Here is a 23,538-nt window from a genome sequence, read left to right on the forward strand (position 1 = left end):
TTCTATTGATGAGTAGAGGGAGACATGGAACCGTAGGCCTAGAAGTAATTTTGTCAGAGTAGGTTATCAACATAATTCTCCAAAGAGAATAAGAACTTGCCACTACTATGGTATTCAAGAACATTAGGAACTAGAATGCGTGAAGGATCAAAGTGGAATAGAATAGTATAATAGGATCGAAAGTTGGCATCAAAGGCAAATGTAAGGCCAAGGTTAAGATTAGTGATGACAAAGACAAGTAGAATCATGATCGATTTGAAGTCCAATTTCAACATCAAGCTCTTATTTCTCAATATGTAATAGATGAAGCATGAATTGAATAGACTAAGGATGAAAGAGAGTTTGATTGAGTATGCATGTGCTTTCTAAGTTAGGTTTGTAATTTTGCATCTTCGTAGGAAGCGGTACATAAGTGTAAGGGGTTCATTTAGTTTTTTATGTTTTAAATGAGAGAGAGAGAGAAAGAGTTTAGTCCTGTTTTTTGGAAGATTTTGTTTCTTGATTTGCTTGTTTATTTTTGCTTAGTCACCTTCTTCCTTTCTTTTTTATTTCTTGTTTTCTTTCTCTTTTATTTATTTAACGTATTTTAGTAAGCACTGGTTTCACCCAAGAGACTCCGTGGGTCATTAGAAACCCAGTATAGCTGCTTATGCTTGGGCACTAATGACAACATTGCTTGCTAAGTATGTCTTCCTTAAGTTTTTCAAAAAGTTTTTGTTACCTCTTTTCTCTTCTTTTTTTTTTTTTCTCGTGTAGATTTTTGGACTTAGGAACAACCAAAATTCTAAATTTGTATGATTGGATATATTATAGTCTTACAAAGGTATATTTTTCTATCACCTTAGCGGACATGCAAATTCTTTGAATTTTCATCCAAGTGGTGAACAGCTAGTTGTTCAACTACATCGATTTATCTTACGCAGGTGCAGAAGCCCCAACAACTAAAATTTCTCAATTATTATTATTATTATTTTCATTTTGTTTAATATTTAACTGATTTTCTTTCTTTCTTTATTATTATTATTATTATTTTAACATTATTTTTTAGTTAACTTTATTATTGTTATTTTCATTTGATTTTTTACAAAAAGTGAGCTTTTTAGTTGCTCTCATTTGTTAGCACTGCCCTGTAGACAGTGTTGTCCTGACACTTTTGTTAAGCAGTGTCCCTATGGTAACTTTGTTACGCATTGTTGCTAGGTGGACTTCCTTGCCCTTCCCTTGCCCATGTTGTTGTTATTTTCAAGACATTTCTTGTTTCTTTGATTCTATCTTGGTTGATTGTGCAAATTCTTGTTCCTTGCTCTCGTTGTTCGGCTTTGCAGTAGCAGCCAAATTTTGTTAATAGAGTTTTGGGAGCTAGTGGTTTTCGATTTGGTGGTGTTTGTTACTCCTCATTTGTCTATCTAATCCTAGGTACATTTTGTTGAATGTCTATCGTTCGGAAGCTTTGAATTAATCTATATTTATAGTCGCTTGTGCCTAGTTTCAAAAACATAGAGAGTTATTTTCAAGGTAATGGGTGCTCGAGGTTCAAAGAAAGGCCTAGATAATGGTTAGGCTTTTCACAGGAGAACAACCAGTATCGAATGCAGATTGCAGGATTTTTCTTCGAAGGGACGTGTCCTCGGTGGGATGATAGAATGGTCCTAAATGAGAGGCTTTTGTTTTTGGATTTCTTTAAAGGCATCCGGTAACAATACGTAAGGGATAAGTTGGTGGTCATCACAATTTTGTGCTCCTGAGGCACAAGCTTCTTCGAAGAAGCTATTCATGTTGCTTAGCCCCCTTACGAATATATCGTGAGATCGTGCATCTTTGGATTTTTTCATAGCAATGATCCTATTGTCTCGCAACACGCCCTTGTAAACAATGCTAAAGCTATTGGCAGCAAGGACATGTCGGTCATGATAGCCTTCTGTGGCAATCCATAGATCTTTGGCGTTAAACCTTTCTTGCCTTCCAAAAGTTGGATGTAGGATAGAGGAGCTTCAACTATGGAGTTGTTGCAGTCGAGATCCATATCACATGCATTAGTACTGAAGCTACTTGTGTGAGGGAGTTGGAAAACATGTCCAAATCTATAAGTCTGAAGCAATAGCTCAGAGTTTTTCGGAATGACTTTGGAGAGCAGGCTGTCATAGGTCCAATTTAGAAGAAAGGAGAAAGGAGTTTGAGGGAGCGCCTGCCCAAGGTGGAGAGAGAGAGGGAAAGAGAGCGAGGGTGCGAGTCCCCTGGCGAGCAGGACGATTGTCACGCTAAATTGATCAATAAATTCTGGCACAAGGTCCTGAATGCAGTCTTGGGCCTGGTATGGACACTAGCAGCATTAAATTGGGTAGCGGCGGCAATAGCAGGTGGAGGAGGAGGAGGAGAAAGCAGGCTGCTAGAAGGCGTGGTGCGATAAGAGGCATCCCGGACAGGCTTCGTCGTCTAAGCATGCTCGGGTGCCTCCAATTGCTTCATTTCTATATTGGGTCTCAGATTTGTTTGCTTCTTATTCTCAATGATGGTGTTAGCGAGGCAGCTCACATCTACTGCGAAATGGCTTTAATGGGAGTCAACAACCTGCACTACATTGCCATTGGCGGTGGTCTTGGGATTGATTACGATGGATCGAATTGTGCAGAGTCAGATCTGTCTGTGGGTTACACAATGGAAGATTATGCAGAGGAGGCTGCGGAGGATGTGTGCGCCATGAAGAACGTGAAGCAGGCCACATTATGCAACGAGAGTGGGAGAGCTTTGGTTTCTCACCATTCGGTTTTGGTGTTCAACAACCTCTCGGCTCAGGAGAATGGTGGAAAGATGGGAAGATATATGGGGGTGCCTTTGGAGGTGGAGGCCTGATGAGCTGAGCAACTGGGTGGGTATGTTCTTCACGTACTATGAGGCACAGGAAGCAGGAGGCCAATTTTGCTATGGTTGCAAGGAGGGCTTGGATGCTCGAGCATGATCGGCAACTTCTATGAGCTCGGGCCATGGCGAGTTGGCGAGGATCTCAAGCTCCATTGCAACCCAGCTCCTTGGAATCGCCTCTTTGGATTGGTCTTCCTCGACAATCCTGTCGATGCTGGCTTCAGCATCACTTCCTTCTCCTGCGACTTGGAGTGCGCAAGCCTATGAATGAAAGGTAAATGAGCAATTCAAGCCATCCGACGTCATGAGAACGCTCGAGTGGTATTGCAAGCCAGAGAGGCTTATGAGAAAGTGATTGCAGATATACAAGAAAGAAACAATGTCAAATTACATACAACCAAGATAGCCTCTCCTGAATGCCAAACGCTACAGCATCGGCTTTAGCTTGTAAGAATTCTACGTGGCTACATTTCTTTTCGCAGCCTTTCCATGCAGGCGCTTCACCTCCTGCTTGTCACACTAGCACCTTTCAACTTGCAGATCCTTATTTGCATCCTCGGCGACATTTTTCTTCTGCATCAGATTCTCTTTGGAACTTGGAAAGGCCCAGGATGCAAGCTTGGTAGCACCAGGCCCGTTGTGAGGAATAAGGCCATAGCTCAGGGGTAAGGGTTTGTCCAACCAGCCTAGAGCTATTCACTTGGACGCTAGCCAAGTTCACGAATCTAGACGATCATGTTGTTGCCCATCAAAGGCTAGGGTCGAGCATCATGTGATCTTAGCCGTTCGATTAAGATTTTTTCAGAATGGTAATGTGCACCCTGCCCGGAATAGCGGCCGTTTTCAGAGCAGGACAGGTGGTGTGCTCCCCATGCCTATGATGGAAGGATGGAAGGGAAAGGGAAGGGGTCCACCTTTCCCCCTGGAGAGGGAAAGGCGTTCCCCCTCCCTTTTCCTATTCCTTCATGTTGCATCCCCTCCTTTAGAAACATGTATATCTTTCCAGCACGGGTTCATCAGTTTAGTTTTACAACGTAACTTTCTTGAGAGTACCCACATGACGTAAAATCATGCCAAAGTGTTGTAGACGATCTTTCGGACCTTTTATCGTTGGAAGAGTTGGAGAAGGAGGGAGTGATGTTGAAGCCAACATCGACAAGATTGTCGAGGAAGACCAATCTGAAGAGGCGATTCCAAGGAGCTGGGTTGCAATGGAGCTTGAGATCCTTGCCAACTCGCCATCGCCCGAGCTCGTCGAAGTTGCCGATCATGCGAGCACCCAAGCCCTCCTTACAAGAGCAGAATTGGCCTCCTATCCTCCTCCTCCTCCTCCATCTCTTGCTTCTCCTAGTTCCTAATGTTCTTGAATAGCATAGTAGTGGCAAGTTCTTATTCTCCTTGAAGAATTATGTTAATAACCTACTCTGACAAAATTACTTCTAGGCCTACGGTTCCATGTCTCCCTCTACTTAGTAAAACCTTTATAAGGCAACAATGTGTAACAAAGTTACTATAGGGACACTTTTAACATAAGTGTTAGGACAACACTTCCTATAGGGTAGTGCTCACAAATGAGAGCAACTAAAACAATAAGCAAAAGCTCACTTTTTGTAAAAAATCAAATGAAAATGACAATAATAAAGTTAACTAAAAATGAATTAATAATAATAATAAAGAAATAAAGAAAAAACTCAATAAAATATTAAACAAAGTGAAAAGAAATTTAAAATAATATTAGAAAAATTTTAGCCGTTGGGGCTTTTGTACCTGTGTAAGATAAATTGATGTACTTTGAATTCGCATGTCCGCTAAGGTGATAGAAAATATACCTTTGTAAGAATAGAATATATCCAATCATACAACTTTAGAATTTTTGTTGTTCTAAAGTCCAAAAATCTACGAAGGAAAAAATAAAGGAGAAGAAAAAAGAGGTAGCAAGAACTTTTTGAAAAACAAAAGAAAGACATACTTAGCAAGTAAAGCAACACTTATGTCGTCATTAGTGTCCAATGGCCAAGCATAAGCAGCTATATTGGGTTTTAAATGATCCATGGAGTCTCTTGGGCGAACCTAGTGGTTACTAAAATACGTGAAATAAATAAAAGAGAACGAAAACAAGAAATAATGAAGAAAGGAAGAAGGTGACTAAGCAAAAATAAACAAGAAAATCAAGAAAAAAAAATCTTCCAAAAAATAGGACTAAACTCTCTCTCTCTCTCTTATTTAAAACATAAAAAACCAAGTGAACCCCTTACACTTATGTACTGCTTCCTACAAAGATGCAAAATTACAAACCTAACTTAGAAAGCACATGCATACTTAATCAAACTCTCTTTCATCCTTATCTTTCATCCTTAGTCTATTCAATTCATGCTTCATCTGTTACATACTGAGAAATAAGAGGTTGATGTTGAAATTGGACTTCAAATCGATCATGATTCTACTTGTCTTTGTCATCACTAATGTTAACCTTGGCCTTACATTTGCCTTTGATTCCAACTTTCGATCCTATTATAATATCCTATTCCTCTTTGATCCTTCATGCATTCTAGTTCCTAATGTTCTTGAATACCATAGTGGCAAGTTCTTATTCTCTTTGGAGAATTATGTTGATAACGCACTCTGACAAAATTACTTCTAGGCCTACGGTTCCATGTCTCCCTCTACGCAGTAGGACCTTGATAATGTCGATTGAACAAATGCACACCATGGCTATGAGAAAAATTACATTAAACTGATTGATCATTGTGTATGTCTAAACTCTATGGATTTATATCCTCTCTCTTTGAATACCTCGATCGTCATTAGGTTAATAGTCTGCATAGTTATTTAGCTTTTGGTATTGGTTGAGGCGTGAATGGATGGAGAGCTCCTATTGGGCCATGCAAAGAAGATGGATGCTGATTGGTCGAGTTACGCATGCATGAGCCATTGTATGAAGCAATTTGGCATGGAGATCTCGTGGCGGTTCTGGTAGCTTCTATCTGTGGCGGTTTGAGGCATTCTTCATCAATACATATACTAGAACATATAGATTGAGTCTTTGTCTTTGTTCTGACAGCTCGATTTGAGTTATCTAATGCATGTACAAGAGCACCTGCTCTAGGTAGTCATCTTTCATGAGTCCCTAGATCAAGGTCGGTGTCATTAGATTGAGTCTTGTAATGCAGCAACAAACTCGATAGAGGTGTGCTATTGTCCGTACAGGCCATATATTTTGGATTCTAGTTTAATAGAAGGTGTTTGGTCTCTTCTCTATGTCACAAAACTTAGGAATGGTGATCTAAAACAGTAGTTTACATTTCATATGGAGCTCTCGATTCATTTCATCAATCGATCATTGAGTTAGAGCATCAATTCCAACAACAGAGAGAGAGAGAGAGAGAGAGAGAGAGAGTTACTTGGAGTCCTTTGCAATATGCGGGGGGGGGGGAGGGGGGTTTATATAGGCAAGGAAGGGGGGGGGGGGGGGTTAAAGAAGCAATAAAAAACAAGGGGGGGGCAACAAAAAGGAAGGGGGGGTTAGGAAAAACAATTTCCCCAAAAGTGTGCCAAGAAACCTCTTGGCACACCTTTGGGCATAAAGTCTTTTCCCTCTCTCTCTCTCTCTCTCTCTCTCTCTCTCTCTCTCTCTCTCTTCACACACACTCTCGCTCTGTTTTCCAATTCTCTCTCTCTCTCTCTCTCTCTCTCTCTCTCTCTCTCTCTCTGTGTCTCTGTCCCCCTCTCTCTCTCTCTCCCCCCCCTTGAGGCATCTAGGGTTATTCCTACCACATTAAATTGCTCTTCTTCTTCTTTTCACTCTTTCTCTTTTCACTTTTGTTCTCTCTTTTCACTCACTCACTCTCTCTCTCTCTCTCTCTCTTTTAAAATCCCTCCCTCTTTCTCTCTTCTTTGTGTGTGTGTGTGTGTGTTTCTCTTTCTTTGTCCCTCCCTCCCTCTCTCTTCTTCCCTCTCTTCTCCCCTTATACTGTATTTCTCTCTATCACTTTCTCTATTTGTCTTTCCAAAAAGGGCATTAATTATACATTAAATTTGATTTGTTACAGATTTTCTATATAATGGCCTCTATCTGCACCCTATGTCCCACTGTTTGGCTTGAATGCTCATTGCTATCTCTCCATGAATGTCCATCACCCTCTCTTATGGAAAAGAGGCAGTTATGCTATGGAGAGTGAGAGAGAGAGAGAGAGAGAGAGAGAGAGATTGGAATAATTGGAATAGGTGAACCAAAAATTAGTGAGTTGCCAAAAAAAGCCCGCTCCAAAACTTGCTCCTCACACACACTTCCAGCCATAAAAGGCATTTATATTTGCTAAAGCCACTATCACATAAAATTTCAAGATAGATGCAAAAGTGCATATAGAAATTGTAAGGATATCAATAGGGAAAGCATGGAATCTAGCTATTCTAGAACACAATAATACAAAAACACACACCTAATTCTTTAATCAGTAAACACAAGATCTTTGCCTTCACACTATAAAGACATCAATCACGATCCCAACTTACAAGCATCAGCTATACTATGCCTAAATGAAACAAGAACCTATGAACCATCGCTCTATTTTGATCAAACATATTACAATACAATATCAACAAATAATTGCATGGGCATTGCCATTTAAAACAAAAAACCATTAACAGTCCACATCACCGAAACAAATATAGGAAACATAAATGAATTCATTGCAATACACGCTAATCCATGCATAAGAAATTCTATATTTATTATTGCAACATAGCACCCCCCAAGGAAAAGCACTGCAACATATCTACATGAACTGCAACAATTTCTAACACTCTCACCAACAACATGCCCAACCATCAGACTTGGTGACTTCAAGATAGATATGCTAGCCAGACTAGTCACAACTACAAGTGCTCATGGACAACTTCAATATGAAACTCACATTCTAACAATCAACAACAATCTACAACTCACAACTAGACCACGTATGGACAAACCCTTGTTTACAAGATAGTATATCAGGAACTAGAGCAGCATATTGGACTGATCATGTTCCAATCTACCTTGTCTATCGCATGCCAACATATATTCCACAAATTGTCTCTTCATGAGTTTCAGCATGCATACTCAAGCAGCTATTAAAGATGTATTTCGATCTTTGTTTGGTCAAGTTCTAATGAAGCTATACTTTGGCCTAATCCAATGGTAAAGCTTATTTATTTTGTCTCGATAATGTCCAAGCTATTATAAACAATGACAACATTTGCTAAACAAAGAATCAAAGGCAAATAAACTTTTTCTTTTATAGGAGAAACCTTGGCTTCACAATAACATTCTCCAACACTGCACGTCTCAATTTACCATACAAAACAAATATTTGTTTCCATGGTAAATGTTGCAACGAAATTTCATCACAGAGCTACAATAGAATCCAGGGAATAACGAACGAAAAATAGATGTTCAAACAATTGTAAGAGATCCTCATCCAAAACCCCATGCAAAGACTATTACACTCTCTTTTTTACTTTCCTTCTTTGTATCCATTTACATTCACATTACAATGCTTTATCTACTCACAACATTTGATTATGCTCAACGTTACATCTAATTTTTTTGAAAAAAATATCTTATGCAGATATTTAGAAACAAGATGTAGCTTCTTCAAAAGTGACAAGTAGAAAAGAGTTACTGCAAACAATTTATGGAGTCAAGGCACTATCAATGACACCTTGAGATAGTCCTTCCCATTCTGTTTCCATACTACTTTTGCTACTAAAAACATTGTAAAGACAAAAAAAATGAAGTTATTATGTGCCTCCATAGTAACTTCTTCCTGAAATACAAAGTCTCATCATGATTACTTTGTAGGACTTGCAATGGACACTTTTGTGCAAAACTCTCAGTAGAGCATTGCCCAAACTAAAAAAATAGCCACTAAGGGTAGTGCTCACGAGTACTTGTACTCTCTTGTTTATTTCATTTTTCATTTCTCATTTCTTGTCTTTGGTAGTGTTGTCCTCTTCTTTGCTTTATTTTTATTTTCCAGATTTTAATTTTGTCTTGGTAACTTTCCTCTTCTCTCTCTCTTTTTTTGGTGCTTCTAAGATGAAAAAGCTCTTACAGTGGCCTTGGCTAACCCTAACCATAATCGCCAATTTGGGGGGTATATTGGCTTAGTGATACACGCTATGATGAACTTGTCTTTTGGAAACCAACTGGGCAATCTCCTGGGATGTCATTTGGCTCCTGTGACATACCCTTGTAGTATTAAGGGAGGAGTTACCTTGGGACAAGCAATAACTGTGCAAGCAAGCCCCCCCTAAATACTAGTCTCACTCCTACTAGAGGGATATAGCAAAGGAGAAACTGGGATGGGTAGGGAGAGTGCAAGCAAGTTCCCCAATGTTGGATCATCTGACCTCACCAAACAACTTTGGAAATGCTAGTGATGGTCTTGTCTCTTTGGTTAGGTGATTTAGTTGGGTCTAGCTCGGTAAATCAAAACAAAAAAGTTAGAAGAAACATACATAGAGAAAGGTTTAACTTTTTAGCTAGGTCAAACATGAATAATCTTCATGATTTCAAGGAAGGTAACATAAATTGGTCTAACTTTAAGGCTTTATTAGTTAGCACTCATTATACCAATAATAACATGAGAGTTATTAATTAATTTAGACGTCTTAGAAACTAGCATCTCAAAACTTTTGTTTCTAATAGTCCTATTCAAGCACACAAGTAATTTATGTTGTCTATAACATACATAGTAGTAGTATGCATTATGCAAGACAAGCCTATAGGACAGATTGTGTTTGATTTCATGAACATATTAGGGAAGCTAGATGCAATAATGGAAAAGTCTGGCCTATTGAGCATATAGAGGGCCATTTTAATAATGCCAAGTATTTTGACAAGGGTGCTCGACCTCGTAAATTGTTTTGGATGAGAACTTTACCAAGAGGTTTTAATTTGGAAGGAAAATCAACTCATCATAAGAATAAAAGAACTTCTAAAAAGAACCCTTTGACTTGTATATGAATGTCCCAATACCTTTGTTTTTATTTGCAAATAGTTTTACTTAGAATGTCTTTTGAGAGAAGTGAACTCATCTGCCAAAACTTACCCCCCTGCTTTAGTTTCTCAAAAGGATTTGATCTCAAAACACCACAGTTTTTACAAGTCTTATGGGTTTGTTTGCAATCCAAGTATCCCTTTTTTTGGTGTTACTTGGAAGTTTCACAAAACTCTAAAAAATCCAAGATTTATTACAGTTACTCATGAGACTACTTTGACAGATGTCTCTAAATCGCTAAGCCTATTAGGAGTCATGGAGAAGTTTTTGGAGACATGTTGCATCATGGGCCTTTGTTTGGTGGAGAGAGGAGGGTCTCTCTTTCATTTGCATCTCTGAATGGTGTGCAAAGTCGTTGCAAAGAGCGTGCAACCAATGAACAAGGCAATTTAGAAGTTCATCGGGTGGGATAGGAAGAGGCCTATAGGGGGTGTGGTCATGTGCTGAGGGTTGCGACTGAAAAACATGCATACTTTCGTGGCATGCTAGGATACTATTTGAAGGATATGGGGCAGTTGCACTTCCAAATGGTGTCCAAGAATGTTAGCATGGAGAATCTCTAGGCATTTGAAGCTCTATGTGTAGTTTGGAGCCGATGAGATGAAGAATCCCTTCCGTCTAAACAATGGAAACATGTTCGACATGGCTTTTATTTTAGAAATACAAACTAAGATGTCAATTTGGTATGTCGTTAAGTAAGTGCTTGTTGAAAATGTTGCAAAGCAGGTAGTACTACTCGTGTGCTACGTGAATAATCCCCTTTCACAGTTGTGGGATGGACATGCAACGTGCACAATACTCGTGGAGGTCAATAATAGATCCTAGGTCTATCATGTCGAGTGATGTGAGCTCAATGTTCATTTTCGTGGATGGTCTTAGAAGTTGCTTAAGGCAATCTAGGGAATCATTCAACTTTCCTTTGTCCTCAAGAAGAATAAGTAACTTCCATGTCAGAGGGATGTGAAGATGAATGCACGACATTCAAATGCTCCAAAAACTGCCAGAGTCCACGAACAATAATACAATCCCAAAACAAATAATCGTGGTTTTTCATATGCACTCTCTAGAAAGGGCATAATGGTGAAACATCCTTCAATTTCACCACCTTATCCTTAGTTGAAAACTTGCAAGCTTTATGAGTCTCCAAAGAAGGTATCACAAAGACCATACCATAGCCTACAAATGCGCAAGTCCATTCATCAATGGACTCTGAGGGGGGCATGGTTCCTCCACACCATTTGGACAATTCTAGGGATATCATGAGGCTCAGCCAGGCTCAAAGGGAAGTCATTACTCCTTGCCTTCAAAATTTACCCAACCACAAAGGTCAAGCAACCGATTGATGAGGTCCATTTGGGTGAAGCCTAGCAAAGGTACCATTGAAAAAGTGTTGCTCTCTATGTGATAAATCGAATCAAGCTACCAACACAAGCAAGCTAAAATAAACATTGTGTGGGCTAATTTGAACTAGGGCAACATTGTTAACGAATGGCCATTTATTAACCCCTATACTCATTCCAAGAGATCCATCTCTTGCCAACTGAATAGCACCCTTCCAATCACACTTGCCAATAGCTTTCCTCCAGAATGGTAATATGTTTATTAAGTATTTATAAATGCTTGACTAAACTAGAAAGCCCAAAAGAAGAATCTCTTGCCACCTCAGAGTACCTTGTGCGAAGCCAACTATCCCAACTTGTTCGATCTAGAATCAACAAAACATAATGAAATTCAGTAAACCTGCTTCCTCCTTGCCCTTGCCTCCACATTGTTAGGCTACGCTCTGTTGCATGCAAGTCTTACTAGCGTGAGGGGTTACAGGAGAGTTCAGAATCTCAAGACATGCTTTTTGAAGACCTGCATGAAGGAAACAAAAAGGTCAGAAAACTACAAAAGTTCGTGGGAGAAAGGACCTCGCAAATCCATATCGATCGAAACAGTAAAGAAGTTGAAGATAAAGAGATTGAAGGACGTTCAAATGAAAACGGAGAAAATCGTTTGACCTTTCACGATCCCGCACCACTGTCTGTGGTGTCCATGTATTCTGACGACCCTTCCATACAAGAAGTAGAACAAATGCGACGGACGGCTCGAAGTGGTTGCTTAAATAGCCAAACATATTTGACCTTACAACGACGCAAGAAAGCCAGGCTGAACGCTCGAAGTATGAATGAAATATTTCGAATTAAATTGAAGATCTACGTGAAAGAACCACAGACAAAACTTGCGCCGTTAGCATCTGCACACGCCGTCCGCCAACAAATGCAGCTTATTCTCTCGAGGCGAGTCTTTAATTTCGTATAGACTGTTCATTACACCTTCCAAGGTCTTCACTTACCCATTCGCAGCAAACAATCTTTGCAAATCTATGGACATTTTCCGCATGCACTGGTCCGTCTCTTTTTCACGAGGAGGGCAAAGACTTATCCAACTCTAATCTCCTTGAACCCATGTTGAGCTAGCCATTCTGAGACCACTTTAGGGGACTTCCCCAATCCAAAAACTATCACTGGTCTTTGAACTATTACTTCTATAACTAGACATAGTAGCATAGTCTGCATAAAGCAGCAACAGTTTCTCCCTGATGGCCTACAAAATATTGGAGTTACCATTGGCAAAAAACTAAGAAGAAAATAAGATCCATCAAGGAGTGGCAACCTAGAGATAGTCCATCCATTGATGTGATGATCAATCTGGCACAAAAGGGGCTCTGTGTCCGTAGGAAAAAGTAGTGGCGCAAGTGGGCAACCTTGTTGAAAGGAATGCTTGAAGGGGAAGCTCTTATAAAAGTATCCGTTTATCAAGATTGTGTAGTTGCATTGGTGAAAATGGTTTTAGTTGTATGGCATAAGCTAGGTCTAAAACTTAAGGATGAAAGCCCAACTTACCCGATTGCATATGACTTCTCAAGATCCAAATTCAATACAGTAAACTTTTGACTTGACGTTAGTGCATAACGAGCAACAAAAATGAAAATAACTACGAATCCCAATTCAAACGCCAAGAAAGGACATCAAAGCATCATAGCTTCCCACTGAAAAGCTACGGGACTTGTTTGTTTTAAAAATTGGTTAACCCACATTCATAATCAAGTGGCATTCTCGAATGGGTGCCTACAATACTAGATAAGTGATGGCATATAACTTGTGCAATTTCTTGCTCTCCAATTACGTGGCACTCCGAACTATGAGTATTAACAGCAATGTTTTCCCTCATCTTTTATCTTTGATGTGTTTAAAGAAGTACTCTGATGGACTATCACCAAGGTCTGGCAACTTTAGACTAGATTGGATGTGGGATGCAATAAACTCGGCATGTCTAAGGAATCTAATCTGTAGTTCTAAGGCATTCAAAAAGGGCAGGAGGTATGGTCAATTGGAGAATCATGCAATGCTAATGCGAATAATATAGAATCTAGAACATATGAGATAATATTTTCCCAGTCATATCTTTGCTTGGTTTTAAGTCTCCCAAAATCCTTGCATATTTGGGTGACATTCTTAAGGTATGTCTTCTTTGAATGGGGTAGGCGTGAAGTTGTTGAGCCAATCACCAAGCATACAAAACATCATTGTCAAACTTGAGGCTGCCAATTAGCTTGTATTCATCTTAACGGGAATCAGACCTCTAGTTGACGTCATCTAAAGGGATGTAGTGAATCAAAAGAGAATGGAAAAATGATTTGAAGAAGCCGAAGCTGCACAAACTTCCTACTGATCATGTGGGCCAAGCCACTAAGCATGATTTGTGACATAAAAGTGCTCTAATTAGTGACTCGCCAAGAGAATTCTGTATACTGATTATGCCATGTGAATCTATGCAGGTGCTTGAAGGTGTTGTAGTTGCACCAGTTATTAGAGCGCAGTCATCCGAGAGTTACTCCATGCTTTCGTTTCTGCTGTGCTAATATCATGAGAGTCACATGCACTCTAACAACGGGTCAAGTCATCATATTCCAATAACTTACAAAAATTTATTTTTTCTTGACAAACTCACCATAGAGCCTCTCCTATAGGCAAATATGGTCTTGGGACAAGTTGGCATAGCCAAGACAGAGTCAAAGAACAATTGGCAGCCATCAACAACTACCCTCGTAGCTAAGAAGGGCCCATCAGGCGTAGCAAAGATAAGTTGTGGATGAAGAAGCTGAAATGAGTAAAACCGTCCTTCCTTTTCCTCCTAAGTGGACAGTTACAAAAAATACTCATGAATTGGAGGCCCTCAAGATTATGAGAGCCCGTTGAACTCTTAAAATACGTAGATGCCAGGCCCTACTTTGTAGAAGAATTGAGATATAGAATTTTGTTTTTGGTGTGAGCACAAACCTCACACGTTCCAACTTGAGAATGCTAGAGCTTTCATTGATTTACGATAGATTCTGCCCTAGATCTTCTTTCTCCATAAAGTCAAGAAGCGATGTATAAATGTTTGTGAACACCAATTTCTTACATGCAACAACCTTAACAGCCTGAAATGATGAGGATTTACTATTGAGAGGAGGATCCACCACTTGGGGAGTAGATGTACATGAAGTGGAAGCCACGTGGAGCCACATTTCTATTTGGTCGAGATTTGGTCAAAGACATCATATGTCTTCGTTTCATTGGATATTGCTAGGGTTCTTGTCTGAATTTGCTATTGTTAACTAGGGTGCTATTCACCTTTGGTTTCGGTAACTTTTGCCTTGCTTGCCATTGTTGAAGCTAGGGGTTACTGAGAAGATGCCACAACCTTGTGGATTGTGCATGCAAAGCTATGCCACCTTTACGCATTTTGTTTGCCACAACAACTATGCTTTCAATGTTTGGAATGGGGTTCACTAGGTTAGAAGTCCCTGATTATTGGCATGCATCTGGAGTGGATAGATGCGAGTAAAAGGTCATGTCTGAGTGTAATGGTAGCAAACATTTGGGAAGGTACCGAACTTGATTTGTGACAACCACTTCCCACCCGTTTAGAGTACAAAGCTCCATTTGAGTTGGACTTTCTTCCCAATGACCCCATAAGAAGTGTTCTTGCAATAGCTTTAATATCATCCAAGAACAGTTTGCTGATATTAGGGAATTGAATCTAACTAGACACTCATGAAGAAGAATTTCCTCCATTGAAAAGGTTGCACACCGGGGGATGGAATAAATTAAATTGCATTGGTAGCCCATAAAACACGATAGGATCCAACATTGGAAGTGACATTAAGCTGAGAAGAAACCACATTCGATGAATTGAAAATCCCAAAGTTTGCATCTACCTTGAAACACGTTAGACAACACCTTGAAAATGCCTTCGGACGGCACCTTTCCCATGGATCAAAGAAGAAAGCCACATTCGTACAAATGATTTTATTCTTCATAGAGTCTTTCCGATGGGAAGTGCTTTGAAAATCTTAAGTGAGGATACACAACAGTTGTGGCACATTGCTTTACGTTGATATTACGTAGGTCTTGTTCGAGGCAAGCCAAAGACATTACGCCCAAGGCGTCTTCACATGCACCATTTGATGTCTTATCAGCATATGTGCCCTACACTTGAGATATGTCCATGGAGTTGTTGAGCTCAGACCCTAGCTCAACCTTTGAAACTTTTGCCTGAGGGGCATTGTGCACATCTTCACTAAAAGGAATTATGTGTAGGACAGTTGAGATATATCCATGGAGTCGTTAAGCCCTGTTAGCCCTTGGAACTTTCGCCTGAGCGGCATTGTGTGCATGTTCATGAAAAGAAGTTATGTATGGGACGTTGACAGGCATGTGAAATGCCATACATTGTTTATTTTTCCACAACAAGAAAATTTGGGTCTAGGTCCAATCTTCAAAGAAAATATATTTCTCAACAAATCATAAAAATTAGGGTTTCAAAAATTTCAAGTTTTTTCTGAAGAATTTGTAGGTTTTAAAGCTAAACTAATAACTAAGAGGCCTTCCCCATAGCCTTGCTAGTGAAGATGCACTCCATTTTTGCAGGGTGTTGGCAGATGGAGGGGAGGTGGTGGTCGAATAGAGGGAAGGTGTCCCCATAGAGCGATACCCAGTCAGAGAAAATCGGCTGTGACCTGATTGAAATAGAGCTAGCTTTTATGCACTCCCTCATTGCAGGCAACAGACCGTTGCCCCCTTGGCCCCATCTTATTTACATCTAATGTGGGAGGTACCCTGGGCATCCCCAAATGGTCTTGAGAAGCTCATGGTGGTTAGTTGCAGGGCTGCTTGAAGAATGCTATGGGGATTGCCCCATTAAATGCAAAAACCTTGTGCAAAGCTAGTCTAGGGGGGGCATGGGGAGGGATTCTAAGGCTTAGTGCATACGACTCAAGTAATGCACAGTTGGAGGCTCATTTTAGACGCTGGCATGTCAAGTTAAACTTGCCATTGATGCTCATATTGGCACCTCCATTCTGGAGGTTGCTGATTTCAGCATTCGTGCGCAATTATTCCTCTTGCCAATCCGCATTTGCCGTGTGGTTTTGAGCTTTGTCTCTATAGCTCACAGAGAGCTCCCTGTAGCTCACAGAGAGCTCGTGCAATGGTCGAATCGTCCGTCAGCTCCAATAAATGCGTTGCGATTTGAGTTTAGGCGAAAAATTCCTTTGGGGCCCATGCATTCTTCATTGAGTGTGGATTGCCTAAAATTTTGCAAACTAGAATGCTTGGCCAGCTGCTTAGTGCATGGACCACCTGGTAACTATATGGGCTATTGTAAGTAGTTAATGATAGGCAAGTTGATCTAACGGCTTCATAGGATTTGAGAGTTTCATAAAATGCTCTAGTGCTCGCCAAGTAAAAATGGAGAGAATATGTTGTAAATCTTGAAGGTCCGATTGGAGATTCAATATGGTTTGTGACAAAATCTACACTAAGAAAGATTCAATGGTTTCTGTCAAAATCTAAACTAATAAAGAAGAGAGAGATTTTGTAAAGGAGAAGTGGCGGGAGAGAAGATGGTCATCCTGATGATGCTCTTATGAAGTGAAATTTTATAGTGAATTGAATGAGAGGATGTGTGAGGATGCATCCTCATCTTCTTCCTCCTCTCCATCAGATTGCCTCACTACAAGCTCAAATCACAAATCGCCCATCTTCGTTAGAGTTACTTTCTCAGAGAATCGTCTCTCGTACAGAGCTTACACTGAGTATCCCCTGCGACGCACTCAGTACTCAGCGTCTCACACTGTGTTTTTGAAGAGGAAATGTACCCCTGACTCTGCAGAATCAAAGGATCGCTTGCATGCAGAACTTCCCTCTTTCGTTACTCTTCTCTCTCATTCACCGCTGCCCATCGCCGTTTCTCGCTTAGAAACACTGCAAAAGGTCGCCTTGCGTTTCTGGCCGGAGGGGAAAATCTCGTAGCTTCAATTGGGTGAATGGAATTCGCTTACTCCGGCCCGGGACGTCCGCGATGTCATCAGCACGAGCAGTTGTTGCCGCCTGAACTGCCTTGCAGGTTTTCACGACGTACAGACTTGCATTGCGTACATCGTATATCCGAGAGTGATGTACTTCTTGGTGCACATACTCCACAGGAAGCTGAAGGTGAACTTATCGGAGGTTGTCGCTGCAATTCTTGTTGGAACACTCAGCACACTTTTCAGCACAGTGGTGAAGCTTCAAAAGGGGAGACGCTTATAGACTATAGGAATAAGCATCCCCCCAGCCATACAAATAGCTGCTGCAAGACTCTTTACCATGGTGCTGATGTCTCCCGTATGCCACATTCTTCTCTTCTTTCTCCCAAACAATGTTTACATGCTGATTGCCAGCTGGGGCATCATCACGATCAAACATATCCATCAAATTTTCCCCGCACCTTGCCTTCGCAAAAAATTGAGAAGGTGATGACGTTATATATTCGCTCTCTATTGAAGCTAAGTGTTGATTCTAAAAAACAATATATATTTTCAAGGTTACCATTCGAGTCTGCGTTGTTGTGCCAGAATCTTTTTCGTTTTTTTGAATTAACGTGAGGCTGTGCCGCTGCTGCTGGCTGCGTGTGGTGCTCTGAAGTCTGCTTCAAGTTGCCAGGGATGGCAGGGAATGAAGGCTACAAAGCACCGTTATGTAGATAGGAGTAGCGTTCTCAAAAAATCCAGGTTTAATGCGACGTGAATTGCACAATTTTCATTTTGACCAGCTTTTTTTTTGATAGTTGTACTAGATCATTCCACATATGGTGAAGATTATCCTTTGGCGGTCTACTTTGTTGCTATGCTTTCTGATCTGAGTGTGTTGTCATCTCAGCTTCCATGCATGTGTGTGCAGAGAGCTTTGAGAGTTAGTGTGATTAGTGGAAACCCATAATTTTGCTGGGAAGGCGGTGAGGTGTGTGCTGTCCTATGTTTCTAGGACGTATGTTAAGCGATATTGCTCTCTTCTTTGGGGGCTGACAGGTAGGGCATTGACCCATGTATTCTGACAGCAGCCTTTTAGCAATAGTATAGACAAGTGAGTTCGATCATGAATCTATCGTACAAAGCCAATCCTTTGGCATCACATCAACATCTTTGAAAATTGATTCAAAATATGTGTGACAATAATGCACACTTGAGTCATCAATTTTCATTCTCTAAGAAACAATCATTGTCAACCTTGAGATTATCATAACACCGCATTATTGGGACAGTTAACACTCACGAGATATATTCGCGTCATAATGTGTCACTTCATTTGCAGTCCAATAGAATTGTAGCTAAAGGCAAATCGTTAAATGATTTTTTGTTTTTAAAAGTCCTCATGAGAACCCAGTTCATCCTACTCGGCAATTATTTTGGAATAGCTGCCATTAGTGGATTCAAGGCTGTCTTTTGATAGTATGGATGTCTCAAACCCTTGAGGGATGGTTAGTGTGTTCTGTAATGGATTGATTCCAAAAGTCCACCTATTGGTCAAACCTTGGAGTGATCCCTATATATGGATCACATCGATTTGATTGAAGTGAATGCTTGTGAAAAGCTTTAGATAGTTGAGTAAATGATATGTCTAAGTATGAACTGCCTCATGGCATAACAAGCTGGCTCTAAATGCATCAGGCCAATTGCTGCTGCTCTCCCCCCCCCGACCCCCCCCACCCACCGACCTCCACCAGTGGTGACCTTTATGGCTTAGAAACTCCCAAACTGGCCAACCAGACAGTCAGTCTGCCGACCCAGTTTGGTTGACGAGGTCATTAGCAAGGGATGGTATGTACTGGTATTTAGGAGGCTGTCTAGTATGGATACTCACTATCAAGGTATGGTATGTACAGGAGGTTGTCAAAGCCCTACTACTTAATAGTAGTTCAAGCTTGACAAGATTTGGATCATCATGACCTGTTCACGAGTCCAATAGCATGATTTTGAGCACACTCAAGTGACATTCAGTTTGCTACAGCGCCCCAAAAATAGGGATTAGCATCTTGGGAGCAGCAGTGGCAACCGAAGAAAATCAAATGATGTAGAAGTTCAAACACTCAATGGTCTCTAGGTACATGAGATTGCTCTTTAGCAGGTCATTAGCAAGGGATGATATGTACTGTTGATTAGGAGGCTGTCTAGTATGGATACTCACTACCAAGGGATGATATGTATTAGTGTTCAGGAGGTTGTCAAAGCCCTACTACTTACTATTAGTTCGAGCTTGAGAAGTTTTGGATCATCATGACCTGCTCACGACCGCACTGGCATGATTTTGAGCACATTCAAGTGACATTCAGTTTGTATTGTTGGCACAACGCCCCAAAAATAGGGATTACCATCTTGGGAGCAGCAGTGGCAACCGAAGAAAATCAAATGATGTAGAGGTTCAAACACTCAATGGTCTGTAGGTACATGGGATTGCTCTTTATCTCTTTATCTCTTTATCAAGTTCCTTATTTGTGGTAATCTTTTAATCAAAGGGGATGTTACATGCATCCTTCACATGTAGGATGTGGCATGCTTATCTGCTTCTAGTCTACCAAATGGGCCTAGTTAGCCTAAAAGGAGCTGGACAGCATCTCCAACCATCGTGCTTTGACGAGCTGCTCCACGAGCTCCCCCGCCTTCCTTTTGATCCTGTTTCCTCCCCTTGATGTCGCCCCACTCAGCCTGTTTGCTCACGCTTGTGAGCTTGAGGCTCTCCCTTCTGTGCCCTGTCACTCTTCCCAACATTTGGTTCGCCTCAGTTTTCTTCTCCTGCCAGTTCTGCAATGCTACCAGGTGTTCCCCTTGGGGGTGCTGTATGACGTGCCCTTGTGCTCACAGTTTGCCAAGCCCATAGGGCTGTGTGGCGAGCCTTAGCCCCCTTGACAGGCTAGTCACTGCCCGTATGGATGGAGAGCAGGTGGAATGTGAGCCACACCTGCTGTGGGGTTTCATGCCCTCCCTTCCCTTCTGCCATCCACTCCCTCGTTTCCATACTTTCCGTTCTTCCATTCCCTCCTTCCTTTCACTTGGATCCCTTCTCCCATTCCCTTTTCTTTTCCCTCCGCTCCCTCTATTCCTCTTCCCATTCCCTCCGGCCTTCCCCTCGAGTCCCCTCAACCCACCTTCCATTCCCTCTCCCCTTCCTTTCTTCCCCTCTCTCTTTCCCTCCATCCCCCCCCTTCCATTGCCTCCTTCCATTCCCACCTTCCATTCCATTTTTTCCCTCTCCTCTTCTCCTCTTTCCTCTCCCTGGAGTCCCTTCCTCCTCTCCATCCTCTTTCCTTTCCCTTGTCACTCCCCCTTTCCCCTCTTGTCTCTCTCCTTCAATTACCTTACCTTGCTCCTGGCTTGAAGAGCTCAAATGGCAGCATCCTTGACCCCCACCTCGTATCATATCACAACTACACTAAAGGACAAGAAGCAGTTTGAAAAGGCAGTAGAAATGCTCAATGATAGAGTAGTCATTGGGTGCTTGGTGGGCCTTACCCCCACTAGGCCTCAAGTTTGAGATTGGATACAGCAGGTGAACCTTGCTCTGGAGGCGAATACATGCAGGAAATGACGACTTATGGATGTAGGGTCTTTGTGATTCAGATGTCCACTCTAGAGATGGCTCAGACACGTCTCCACAGTGCCCCCATCTACCTCTGACCACAATTGGTCGTCTTCAAATCTTAGTACCATGGTTTTACAGTGGATGACATGGAGACACGTCATGAGATTCCAAGGTACATGGTGACCTTGCATTTTCTGGGCATGTCGCAGGAGTACCACAGGACAACAGCCTCAGTTCTCATGGATGATGGGGTGCCAAAGGTCTGACATGTGGTCACGGATCCCTCCACCCTATCCTCTTGCATCTCTTTGGGGACCTTCTCAAGAGGTTCAGTGCTTCAGTGGGTGGAGGTTGCAGGCCTTCTAGGACATTGTCATCGTTGTAGAGAGCTTGGCCATCTTGCCAAGACCTTCTGATCGTGAGGGAGCAGGGCAGGGTGGTGAGCTAGGGCCATAGCCACGTGAGTCAAGCCCCCGCTGGCGCAAGACTTGACTTCATAGGCTCCTCCAGATATGGGTTGGGTCCCGTTTCAGAACTAGAGAAAGAGACATGGTGCAAAGAAAAACACAAAATGAAGAGCAAGCAGACAGAAGCAAGTAGGGAAGTAGATCTGGACTTGTACAGATATGGACCCTCCCCTCCCAGATATAGGGTGGGGGATTAGGGGAGAAGACCTTTGGGGGGACTTCACTCAACATGTAGGAGGACCGTAGGATCCCGTAGAGGTGCAGATGCCCCCCTGGAGGTAGAGCTTGCAGGTCCCCAACCAGGAGGCCCCATGAACTATGGAATTAGTTATAAAAAGCACCCTCGGGGTGATTTGGGTTAGTATATAATTAAAGGTTAAAAACAGTGGTAGTTAGACACTTGGTCCTTGGTTAGACCACACATGATGTGATGTCATGGAAATGGTTATAGATTTTTACGGAGCCACATGATGTGGCATACTCACATACATCCATCATGGATGAAGGGGATGAGTGCCACACGGCACTATTTTTTTCTCTAACTCATGGTGTCACACAAGGAAAGCAATAACCATGTCCAACTCACTCTAGGGCAGCCATTCAAATTCTGGAATGGCATATATGCATATGTGGTTGATGCATTTGAGTGGGCATACGATGTCAGTATGCCACATAGAAGGGGTTGAAGCTCTAGCTTAAATGAAAAGTCACAAGTGGCTTCACCCTTACACCTCCTCACTTCCTCGTGCTAGGGTTAGCTATAGTTGAGTTTATTGATCATTTGCAGTAGTTGCTGCACTTATATTGTTATGCTTTCATTCTAGCCAGTGCTGGCATTTCCCATTGCAGCAATTCATTGTATGTGTGTGTGCGCGCATCCATCCTACCTGTGTATGTATATGGTAGAAGGCCACCACCCAGTTTTCTTTCATAATCGTTCCCTGGCTTTTGGTTGAATGTTGTTCCCTAGGTGTTCAACAGTGTCCACAGCCTCAACCTTGCTGCAGCCTGCAAGCATAAAAGGATACTGGTTAGAAGTTTGTCTTTGTCAATCTTCACCAATGTGACGTTTGTCATGTACACATTGCTTAGCCAGTGTGTTGATATAATTACTTTAAGGCATCATGAATTTTGTGCTGGGTGAGAGGGAAGGACCACTTGGTGCGCATACAATCAAAGTATCTGTCCAATCATGGGCTTGGAAATCCCTCTTCAGCCTATGGTGAGGTACTGTTTGCATGAATCCAAGACCTCCTTGCTGCTCCTGTCTGCAGCCAATATGTGGGGTATAAGGCACCTTGATCCCTGGCCTCCAAAGTGCAGCAATACTGAGGCATATAGTGAATAGTAGACTGGCCCATCCAGGTGCCTAATTATAGGGCCAGGAGCCCTCTGAACTGGCCAACCAGCTACAGACTAGCTGATCAGTCTGTCAGCCCACCAAAGACTGGGCTGAACCTGTTTGGTCCTTCTTAGATCAGCCAACCAGCATGGAAGCTATTGATGGCTTTGGTCCAGGCACCTATTGCTGTGATCTGCCCCAGCCCATCTGCTCCCTTCTGGACCTGCATCCGACTATCTCCTACCTTCTGTACCTGCAACAGCATGCCGTACATGTTAGCCTTTCCTATGCAGTCTGCACTTATCCTACAGTCATGCTTGGTCATGTGGCAGTTCCCCATTGGCCCGACTTCTTCTCCAGCCATCCATTGCACATCCTGCTGCTCTGTGACAGTTCCAGCCATCTGTCCATGCTCCTGCTGACCAGGTACAGTCTTCTGAATGGCCCTGTACTGTCTGCCTTGCAGCCATGCTGTTTCTGTTGTACTGGTATGCTGTCCTTTGCAGGTCCTGCTTTGCAGCCTTTCTGACTGTCGTACTGGTCTGCTGTCCTTTGCAGGTCCTTTGCGCTGTACTGCCTGTAATGCAGCCATGCTGATTCTGTTGTACCGGTCTGCTGTCCTTTGCAGCACCTATGCATGCTGCCTACATGGCAGACAGCCTTTACTCTCTGTTCCGCCTACGTGGCAGTCTTCAGATCTAATGTCTGCTGCTGGTACACCTCCACCATGTCCTCCTCATTTGGGGGCTCATAGGTGGAGAGAGAACCACAAGAATCTCAACATGGTGTTACCACGTTCCTTGCAAAAACCAGCTTACCTCTCAACATGGTGTCACCACGTTCCTTGCAAAAACCAGCTCGCCTCTTGATTCTTCAGCCAATTGGCTGACTTTTGCTTCCAT

The 23,538-nt window shown here is 42.0% G+C and overlaps 2 protein-coding genes across 7 annotated transcripts in view; both read left to right on the plus strand.

Moving 5' to 3' along the window:
• Positions 1–2,313: 2,313 nt before the first annotated feature.
• Positions 2,314–2,850, plus strand: LOC147888523 (arginine decarboxylase-like). Its single transcript, XM_087392176.1, has one exon. The coding sequence runs from the start codon at positions 2,314–2,316 to the stop codon at positions 2,848–2,850; it is 537 nt and encodes a 178-aa protein (XP_087248302.1).
• Positions 2,851–16,849: 13,999 nt separating this feature from the next.
• Positions 16,850–23,538, plus strand: part of LOC147888524 (dentin sialophosphoprotein-like protein) — a 100,338-nt gene continuing 93,649 nt past the window's right edge. For all 6 annotated transcript variants that reach the window (XM_087392821.1, XM_087392819.1, XM_087392818.1 and 3 more), the window contains exon 1: positions 16,850–17,724. In XM_087392821.1, coding sequence (XP_087248947.1) covers positions 17,257–17,724 — 468 coding nt within the window. In that variant the 5' untranslated portion in view covers positions 16,850–17,256. The remainder of the gene's footprint in view (positions 17,725–23,538) is intronic.

This window comes from Dipteris shenzhenensis, chromosome 21 (genome assembly GCF_047967505.1).
Source record: "Dipteris shenzhenensis isolate YYH24624 ecotype China chromosome 21, Dip_SZ_1.0, whole genome shotgun sequence".
NCBI classification, from domain to species: Eukaryota; Viridiplantae; Streptophyta; class Polypodiopsida; order Gleicheniales; family Dipteridaceae; genus Dipteris; species Dipteris shenzhenensis.